The sequence below is a fragment of the Geospiza fortis genome, unplaced genomic scaffold (genome assembly GCF_000277835.1).
Source record: "Geospiza fortis unplaced genomic scaffold, GeoFor_1.0 scaffold219, whole genome shotgun sequence".
Lineage (NCBI taxonomy): Eukaryota > Metazoa > Chordata > Aves > Passeriformes > Thraupidae > Geospiza > Geospiza fortis.
The window spans coordinates 3123040-3133348 of record NW_005054376.1 but is presented as its reverse complement, the minus strand read 5'-3'; the positions used below and the strand labels follow the sequence as shown (position 1 = coordinate 3133348).

General features: G+C 41.3%; 1 protein-coding gene across 1 annotated transcript in view; it reads right to left on the bottom strand.

The window, feature by feature from the left end:
- Positions 1-382: 382 nt before the first annotated feature.
- SYCP2L (synaptonemal complex protein 2 like) overlaps positions 383-10309 on the bottom strand; it is a 28268-nt gene continuing 18341 nt past the window's right edge. Inside the window, exons 23-36 of the mRNA XM_031060232.1 lie at positions 10155-10210; positions 9484-9538; positions 8768-8924; positions 7644-7693; positions 6915-7011; positions 6397-6488; positions 6175-6238; positions 5123-5254; positions 4271-4395; positions 3693-3787; positions 2303-2402; positions 2165-2223; positions 1614-1683; positions 383-439 (exon numbers count right to left, since the gene is read on the bottom strand). Of these exons, the coding sequence (XP_030916092.1) occupies positions 383-439; positions 1614-1683; positions 2165-2223; positions 2303-2402; positions 3693-3787; positions 4271-4395; positions 5123-5254; positions 6175-6238; positions 6397-6488; positions 6915-7011; positions 7644-7693; positions 8768-8924; positions 9484-9538; positions 10155-10210 (1209 nt within the window). The remainder of the gene's footprint in view (positions 440-1613; positions 1684-2164; positions 2224-2302; positions 2403-3692; positions 3788-4270; positions 4396-5122; positions 5255-6174; positions 6239-6396; positions 6489-6914; positions 7012-7643; positions 7694-8767; positions 8925-9483; positions 9539-10154; positions 10211-10309) is intronic.

The window sequence follows — 10309 nt, the reverse complement described above, 5'->3', positions numbered from 1 at the left end:
ATGCAAGCAACTTTTTACTTTGAATCAATTGTTAAGCACTTTTATACTTGATAGAGGTGTTAGCAGAACAACCAAAGTAAGCCAATATATCCATCAATTTGATGGCTATATCATTATCTTTAGTTCATTTTTTAAATTTCTTTGATATATAAAGGACACAACATTGCAATTTTCAGAAAAACTTGTTATCAACACAGGGGTCACAACTGGGCCACTTAGCACTATATATTCTTTTTAGGCCAAAAAAAGGCTCAACATAATGCTTTTTCCTCCTCTTTTTTCTTTTCATTTAAAATAGACTAGCATCCTTCGCAGAACCATCCTCTCTATGCTGCAGACAAAGTGCTCAAATGCCATGAGCAATAATGAGTTCAGGGGTTTGCTAGTCAGAAGGAACAATGAACACGTTTTCTTCTTCCTTCTTCACTGAGAGTTCATACTGCAGGGAAGAACAAAAAAAAAAGGTAAGAGAAAACATCACAAATTTATACAAACATAGAAACTGCTCAAGATAAGAAATTGCAAAGATCCTGGAAGCACATTTAGACTTGGCTCTTAATTCTCAAGCACCTATCCTGGAACAAGTGCTGCAGAATGAGCAGCTCCCATGACACAAGTGCTCTTTTCTCAGCCCTGCTGCTCTTTCAGTGTCCTTATTCAGGAACACCTGTGTCCGTCAGCAACTCAACACTCATAATGGAAAATTTTCCCTTTGGAAAGGCCCAGGATTCCAACTTTAACTGCTAAAATATACAAGCCCTTGGTTTTCGGCATCTTTTCTAAAATCCCAAGCTCAGTCCGCTGTGGTGACCATAGGCACAGTTGTTCCTTCAACACAAGGAGCTTTCTCAGCCCTATGAAGGGCAGGCACGTGGCAACCCACACATGGCAGTAATCCGCCAATCTTACTGCAGAAAAGCTAAACTCCCAAAGCCATCAGATCTGCACATAGACCTGGAACAGCAGCAGTAGCAAAGATACACACCCATGTGATGAGGTGAATCAGATGGAAACTAAGCATTGTATCAAAGTTTGCAAAGTATTTGTCTTAATTTAACAACTAAAATAAGGGCATAAAATAGTGATTAGACTCTGGAGAGCTTAAGAACTTCAACAGAATATTTAACCAGGATGTAAGTTAAATTAAAAAAAATTGTTTTTAAAAAAACAGACTTGAATACATCAAGGCTAGAAGCTACCAGACCTAAAGAGCAGATAAGAGAACACATGCAAGGTGTTAGACCGCAGAGCCCTTAGCCACAGGTTGTCATGGATGTATAACTTCGAGGGCAAATGCATTGAGGGTCACAAACTACACAGAAACTGCCCCAGAGTGTGAATCCAGGAGAAACATCACTACCTGCTGGCCCTTGTCTTTATCTTCTCCCCCAGGAAAGTACTGTGTGACCTCTTTCCCCTTGTCAAACATTTCTTTCTCAATGGTTTCCATGCATCAGGGTCAGAGGTCACATAAAGAACAAGCCCCACAAATTAGCCAACCAAAGGCTTCCCCCTCCCAGGATTTCAGCTTCATTTTGTCACTTTTGACACCAATCAGCCAGGCCAGAGCTCAGTCCCCTATCCATAGGGAGCTGCTTTTGTATCACACATACCGTTGTATTCTGGACAGCGTCGGCAAAACTCTTTGCTGTTTCACCCAGGGCTGAGTCAACTGATTCAATTCTGAAAGAAAAATTATTTTAGCTGGTTTTTCATGGAGCACTTACTGGTAGAGTTGGAACAGATACATTTACCACCAAAAATAAACCTGAGAACGGCAGGTTTTTGCTCAGGCATTTATGCCAACAGCATCTTTTATACAGAAAATTATCACCTCCTTCCACCTCCTCTGACCCCTAGACAGAGTCACATTGAGACTGTGCATTGCACATTATTCCAGATCTTGGTACAGCTCTCCTGAGCAAGGTTCCTCTCCCACACAACTTCCCATACAGGGTTCCCTCATTACACTCTAATCCCAATTGAAAACCCTTATAAGGCTGCAAAAGCTCCCTCAGTGGACACCAAGTGTAGTGGTGTTCACCAAGTGAAGATGCCATACTAGGTTTGGAATCCTTTCCCATCTATCAGCAAGGGTACCACCAGTGCCCTCTATGACCATCAGAGAACTTGTGAGCATGCAGGACAGCTGGCAGAGATGTACCTTTCCTTTTGCTGGTTGTAGAACTTATTCAGTTTGAGCAGCTGTGCATTCCAGAAATCCTAAAAAGACCCCAAAGGAACCCCCTGTTACCTGAGAAGAGACACCTTTTTGGGCTTGCACACAAGAAGCTATACACACCAGTGCTTCCTTCTCCATGTCTGCCAGAATTTGAGTATCCTTCTCAAGGCTGGCAAGCTCTTCAACAACAATCTTCCGGAAGGTCTCAAATTTATCCAACCTAGTGATGGAAAGCAGAAACAATTTTGCCACTTTAACATGAAGTCACACAAGGTGGACAACAACACCTTCAACACCAGAGCTACCTCGTGGCAGAGGAAAATTTCACTGCTGAGCTGCATGGGGCAGATTTGTTCTCAGATATGTCACAGAGCATGTGAATAACTGCACCAAAGGCACACTGCAGATAAATAGCCTGTCCCAAACAGCAACCAGGAGCAGAGGACTGTACAGAGCATACACATGAATTCCCAGTGCAATACTTGCACTGCATGCTCTCCCAGCCTCTAGGGAGTTCAGCAGAGATTTCCTGCGCTGAAGACCTCTTTAAGGTCCCTTTAAACCCAAGCCATTCTATGATTCTATCTTGACACAAACAGCCTCTATGGATTTTCCTGCCTTAGCTTTCATATGTACAAGGATGCCAGCTATTTCTAAACCTTAAGAAGGCTTGTGGTTGCAACACCCTTATTGACTTCGGTTTGCCACCATTCCCAGCTGCATTGAGGTAGGAAAACTTTGGCACAGCCCTGCATCCACTATTCTGTGATCCTGGTTAGATCCAAGTTACTTACTTGGCAACCAAGCATTGAAGTATCTCACTGCCATCTATTCTTATCTTCCACCACAAAACATCCCATTTTTTTTTCTTTTGGAACTCCAACTTCTCCATGTACCTTAATGACAGCAAATTCTGCTCATAGAGGTCCCATTGATGCTAGGGATTTTTGACTTTAAAGGTTATCATTTCATACTACATTTGATCTAAATCCTAAAAAGTGAGTGTGCAATAGATACAGAGGCCTGATAGACTTAAAAGTACAGTATAGGATGTAAGTATCTCACTTATACCAAATTCATAAATATTAGAATTGATTTTTTTATCTAGCTCCTATCTAAGAAATTCAGGATCTGAGAAATTCCTTTTCTTCTCCTCCACTTCATTAAGCATGTCACAGCCTGGCTTCTTTCTTAAAAGATTTAGAAGTTACTAAGTTGACAACCAGAAGACAGTCCAAGGGCTGCTCCATCAACTGCTTGTAACTCAAGCTTGCTTTGCATGAATTAGCCCATCCTCTCCTCCTACAGGAAAATTAGGATCAATCCTAGGAGTTATACTTCTGAAACTCTTCTTGCATTAAAAAAAACCAAAACAAAACAAAAAAAATCCCCACACAAACCATAAGCCATACAAACCATAAGTGCAATATCCAGCTCTCAGGTTGGCTTTCCCTATCAACCAAAATTGACACAAAATTCAAGCTGTTTTCAGCCAGCACCAGAAACTTACCTGCACTTATGTATCTGGTGCAGCAGGGCAGACAAGTTCTCCTCTGAAGATCTCAGGGCATCCTGTGTGTTGATCTCAATCCTTTTGTACCGGGACTAGCCATGGGATGCACAGTTAGGGATAGACAATGGCCCGAGTCAAAACCTAGAAGTCTAGCTTGCAAAACCTTTCCCTGGAAAACACATTCCTCTGCAGGAACTTGCCATTCATCTTTGCAAAAACCATCTTAAATCAAATTTAATCTGCAGTAAGATGACAGACATCAGTGCTGCAGATATGCTCCAATTTAATTTAGTCACAGTAGTTACACCAACAAGCCTCAATGTGACTTCAGGGCAGTGTTGTGTTAGGAAAAACCTAATTAAAATTTTCTTTATGTCTTCCCTGTAACTCTTCTCAGAATACACAAGTTCTGTAGAATACTTCTAAAGAGCTCCAGACTAACAGACACTGCCACCAAAGCCCTACTCCTGAACACAAACTAAAGATGGGATATTTGCACCAACTCTCCCTGAGATAAAAAGGTAATTTCACACAATATGATCAATTGCCACACATGTTGAAAGAGCTCACATTACCCAGAACAATTTCTTCAGTTGGTCAATAAAGCTTTCAAAGGCAAAAATCACTCCTGAATCACTCAAGTCTTCACGGAGCATCTTGGAAAAAACCACATCATCTAGGCTATCATCCATTTCCTGACCTGGGAGGAAGCACATGCCCAGTTAGCATTATGCTGGAAGATTTCCTGGAATATAAATCTTCCTGCTGCTGAAGAGATTGTCATTCATGTGAGCAACAGCTTCTGTTACAGAGCTGGAATTTGGGGCTTGTTCTTCTAGAGCTCACAAGCAAGAGGAAAACTGGCTCAAAAAATCCCCAGACAAATGCTTGTTAGAGAGCAGCAGGGAAGGATAGGCACAATAGAGCAACACAAAGACATATCTACAGAGATTGAGGCAAATGCACAGAATAAAGGCAGAAAACAGTCAGGCCACCACTGCTTCTGTCTTCTACTTATACATTTCAGGGAAAGCCTGATCCCTTTGTGCTCAGAGTTAGCAGTATTTTGCAGTTACTTCATCCATTACCTGCGTGCTTTTTTCAAAGCTCCTATGTTTAATGGTTTTTTAATAACTCTGGAAAATCATACTCAGAGTAGGAAGTGTGGATGTCATGGAGCAGCTGACCAAGCGAAACCCAAATTTCGTTATTCATACCTCTACATACACAGTATCCACTGCCATTGGCAGTGCTGCAATATCTCCTGCTAATTTTCACTTTTGGATTTTGGAAAAGTTGGCCTCTCTACAAATACACCTCTTCAAGCTTCCATGTGACTATGATTTCTACCACAAGAAAAAAAAAAAAAAAAAAAAGAAAAGCTGAAAGCATTTAAGCACTTCACCTTAATTACAACTGGATTTTACCTTTCTGGATCTCCACTTCCTCTTCTACTGAATCAGAAATTTTCTTTGGTGTATGGTTAATCTCCAAGAGCAGGTGATTTTTCTCCAAACTAGAAAATTTAGGCTTTTTTATGATAGTGCCACTCAGTATATCTAGAAAAAGAATAAGAGAGGCTTCAGAAGAGACCTGTCCTTTTGCATGAGGTACTTGACAGTGCCCGCTCAAGGAGAAACCGTCACTGGAATTACCAATGCTTCAGAAAAGGAGGCAGCCTCATTTTATGGTCTGGCATCACACAAGACAGGATAAGACTTCATCTGCAAGCATCTTCCCTAGCAAAAACAGGGAACTAGCCTGCCTAGTGTTATACAGGTATTTAGAAAGTTTCCATATCTCCATCCTAAAGATTAAGAAATTTCCTTTCTTGGCCTAGTGCTATTCTAATCATCAAAACCCTCTGGTGTCCAACTTCTTCCCATTCCCTTTTCCAACCCAAGTTCTCAAACTGCTTATGAAGAAAATTTTTGAAAATAAAATTGAATCAATCCAAACAATCCAAATCAAAGCTGCAGGATTTACAGCCTCCACTTTAGGAGGCTAAAATCTGCTAAAACCCAAAGAAACAGACTAGACCCCCCCCATCCTTTTGTCTCACTGCGCACTTTTCCTGAACTCAGTAAATTGTCTGACAAATCATCTCCCTGGAGATGCTTGTTTTGTTTAAACTGAAGTTGCAGTTCACTTCTGAAACACTGCAAATTATCTTTTGTATGTCTCTTGGGTCATTAGCTTGTAAATCTACACTACAAGTTCCCCTATAATCAAGGACAGGTTTTAAGAGTTCGCAGTGAATTCAAGAATGTATGTAAAAGCATCTTACCACAGTCTGTTGCGACATTCAAAACAGAGAAACAGAATTTAGGGGAAAAAAAACAAAACAAAAAACAAACGAACAAAAAAAATGCAATCTCAAAAAAGTCAGGGTTATTGTGTCTTTGAAAGAAAATAACAGTTTTGGCACCACCTCTTTCTGCTTTTACCCAACTCTTCCGTGTTATCAAGAGTAACAAACCCGAGTCCTTCCGCTTGCTTCTTTCTTCCTCTCTTGATAATTTGGCAGGTGTACTATGAAACTTCTGAGAAGAGAAAGGAAACAAAGTAAGAAGGTACCCACCCTGCAGACAAGCTGCCAGGGTCTAGTCTTGTTATGGGAAGCAAAGGGACACAATCACTGGTTTCAGGCAGAGGTAGCCTGAGAGCAGGCTGGGAGGAAGCTAAGCACGGCATTCTGCACCTGTGTGGCTTTCTCCACATCACTGGAAGGGCTGCTGGCAGGCACATCAAGTAGCAGTGGACTCCCTCCAACTTCATCTGAGAGCATTTCATCTGTGTGAGACAGTAATAAACAACACAGACAACAAAGTTTGAATCCTGTATTGGCTGGAAACCACAATTTAACGACAGAAAATAAAACCCAAGCCCTCCACCCTCTCGTTTATCTTGTCACACAGGGAAGAGGTGGTGGCTCAGACTCAGTCCAAAGGCTGTTTTCTTAGTGGCTGTCAGTTCATTCCTTCATCTCTCAATAGCACCAGCTTATCTTCTCCTTGTACAAGAGACTATCTACACAGACATAGCCATCACAAAGAAATATCACAAGGCAAATATTTATGGGAAAAAATGTGAAGGAAAAGTGGTAATATGGTAAAATCAAAAAGAAAAACCCACCACCAAAAGAACTCATCCAAAAAGTACAGACCCACGCAAATCAAAACTCTTCTAATGCACTGAAGAATATTAAAATAAAAATACCAGCAAGATTCACTGTGGGCAAATCATCTCCCTTGGAGCTCAATGTGCTTTTTTTGCTTAGTGTCTCCTTTTGAGCTCTTTGCCTTGATTCTCCCTCCTAAAACAAAACAAAGTCTAAGCATTATTTAAATGTTACTACAGAACTAGGGGTTGGAGTGTTGTTTTGGAAGGAGAGTTTTGGATGAATGGTTTGTTTTTTAAATACACTAAGAGTGGATATATACATTAAATATGCCTAACATACTGGTGGCTCTATCCAGCAACAAAGGAGACCTGTGCCCTGAAGTTCAATGGATGCAAGAATTCTCCCTTTAGGCATTGGAGATGTACATTTGATGACGTTTTTCGTAAGCAGAATAGAAGCATTGTAGTCAAGAAAGAAAAGTTTTTCTAGGGGAAAATAAAAGCTTTTAGTGTGACTACTAGTTCTGGGGATTTTTTCCTAGACTGCCTGTATTTCAAATATGTATATACAAATATTCATACACACACACATATACATATTTGATATGCAGCATTTAACAGTTGTTTCTATGAGTTTTACCATGTTTTCCTAAGATCTCCTCCATTAGACCAGTAGAGTCTCTACAGCACTTAGCAGACAAATCTCTCCATCAGAACATTTGCTAATTAAAATAATACCAGTTTATTTAATTCTCACTCACTGGTGCACATTTTACATCCATAATGTTTTTAAATCTGAGGCACTAAAGCATGACACCTTCTCACCTTCTTTGACTCGTAGTCGCTGCCACTACTTGCAGAAGATACTGGAAGCACTGCAAGAAGAAAAGCTTCCCTGGTTAATGGCAATGTAAAGGGTGTACTTTATCCAGTTAGCTAAGTCACAATGCCAACCTTTTCAGTTTTGGTTTTCTAGCCATTTACAAGAAAAAACTTCACAACACTTCCATTAAATTTCAATAAAACACCTTTCTCTAACAAAGACAGATGCAATGATGCAAACATACACAACTCACTGCATCCAGAGCAGCCAAAAAAGTAAAAAACAAAAGACAGGCTCAGCATCTTGTCCGACAGTCCCCAAGTCCTAGGCAAGACATGTGGGCTGATACTGCAGTGACAACAACTGCCCTGGAAACCCAGTATAAAGAATGAATTGAAGCTCAACTTTCTTTTGCTTTTTAATCCCTGGAGAATCCAACAGCTACCTGAGCAAGCATTATTTCTCCTGGAGTGGGAGAGAAACATTCCATCTCATTCAGGACAATTTGATTTCTCTTTGGTGGTCACAGCAGCACACAGCCCTGGAGCATGGCTGCGGGGGAGGTCTGCTGCTGGTCAGGCCCAAGTAGAGAATACTCTCAGAGAGAATCACATCTGACATTCAAAGGATGATTGGCTAATTACTGCATAAACAGGGGAGCAGAATGCCCTGGTCTGCAAATTGTGAGGGTTTTCAAGGTTTACTTGCCAAGTCAGTGATGTTTCTGGGGAGGTGAGGAGGGGAAAGCTGCAGGGAGGAGGTGTGGTGGCTTCAGAGAGATCTTCCTCCCAGTGCAGTCAAGAGCACCAACACAGCCATCAGCTGGGGGCCCATGGGCTCTTCAGCATCATCACAGAGAGGGCTGCACCCACACAGTTTGTTTAGGTGCCACCTGGACATTTGAACCCCAATTTGGGAAGGAGACAGCAGCCCAGTTCAAGCACAAAGGTTGGCAATGGCTCTCCTCCATAGGGTACCCCATGCTGCTGGCCTTAAGCCTGCTCTCTCCCACTCAGGAAAGCCAGGGTTTGGCCAAACTCTCCTTTTTCAAACCATCACCAGCATTTACTTTTCTGCAGCACAGTACATCATGCATAGCTAAGCGTCAGTAGGGCACTAAGCTTACCTTTTAATTTACTTCTCACCCTGGGTCTTTTTCGGGTATAGTCGACAGATTTTGACACTGGCTGTATCTGAGAGTCAAGAATCCAGCTTTTCTCACTCTTATCAGGGCTTGTATTTTCATTGTTACTTTCAGAGAAAAGGTGTTTCCTGTAGCTGGACTAAAGACACAATTAAGTCCTTCTCACTCAGAAGCCCCTCAGCCATTCCATTTCAGCAGCTACTAAGTTATCCCATGTCTTCCTCCCCACAGTACAACGTGAAAAGCTGTGAAATCTGCCAAAACAGCCGCAGCCAGCTGTTGAAACAGCTGTATTAAAGCACCAAGAGGTAGATGCTTGTCTTTTGCCAGCATGGGGTTTTTACAGTATCCTCCTTCCTTGTCTCTCCCTCTCTCCTGTGCCTAAAATAAGAGCACTCTTGTAAGGAGAAAAGGCTCAGTGTGTCTGAGCTGCATCCAGTGGCACATCAGGGTGGAACAGGTAACACAGACAATTCACTAGCTGGTCTGGCAGTGATGGTGCATCCTGATCACTGCTTTCAAAATGACAGACAGAGTATTTAGAGGCTGTCAGAATCACATTTCTCCAACTCTGCACTGGGTAGACCTTAAACTTCAGCTTCTTTATGGGTGGAACAGATTCGTACAGGTAGAAATACACAGCATGCAAATAGGCAACAATCAAAGGCTCTGGGGATGCAAAAGCATAGACAACCTACCTGCCTTCTCTCAAGAGTGTTTGGTTCCTTGCTCTTGCTTCTGGTTTCATAAGTCCTGCCAAGTAACACAAAGACCCAGATTAGAGTAGCAAACACAGCAATAACACACCACAGCACTGTGGAATGGGTACAGAATAGAGGGGGCAGGAGGTCCCTTAAGAGCTCAACAGAAGAACCAAACTGTTAAAGAGCATACAGTAGCCAAATTTTTCTTTGCCTGGATTTTGAAAGTAGCAATTCAGGGATATCTAGAAATCAGCATATTTTAAAATAAAAATTAATCTGCATACATAGAGGTGGCAAGTTCCTGGAAGCCTGCTATGGCTGGAAGGTAGCCAAAGCAAGGCAGGGAGTTTAAGCATTTTTCAAAAATTAAATCAGTCATTTTTGCATATGGTCAAAAAAGGATAATGTTTAAGAGTTAAAATCCTATTATTGTCAAAGTTGACAGCAGTCACTAGTCTCTCCAGTAACCTTTATATTCTCAGGTACTAATTAAAATATTGGTATCAATAACATCCACAGATAGTGTGGTAGCTAAGCAAGGAGCTACTGTATTAGAAAAAAATCACACAGCCTTTTGGATCCTAACTTAAAAGATCTTAAACAAAGCTATGATCCCTTATTCACATAGCAAAAGTTTCATAAACACTGAATGTATAATACTGTACCTCTGAATTTGTGAAGAAGATTTCTGGGCAAGAATCTTTCCTTTGGCTTCAGCAACCTGAAAGCAGAGAGTTGTCTCAGAGCCAGTTACCCCAAAAAATACTCTATATATTGAAAATAGATCAGAATTCAGAAGGGAAATGGATTACCATTCCTG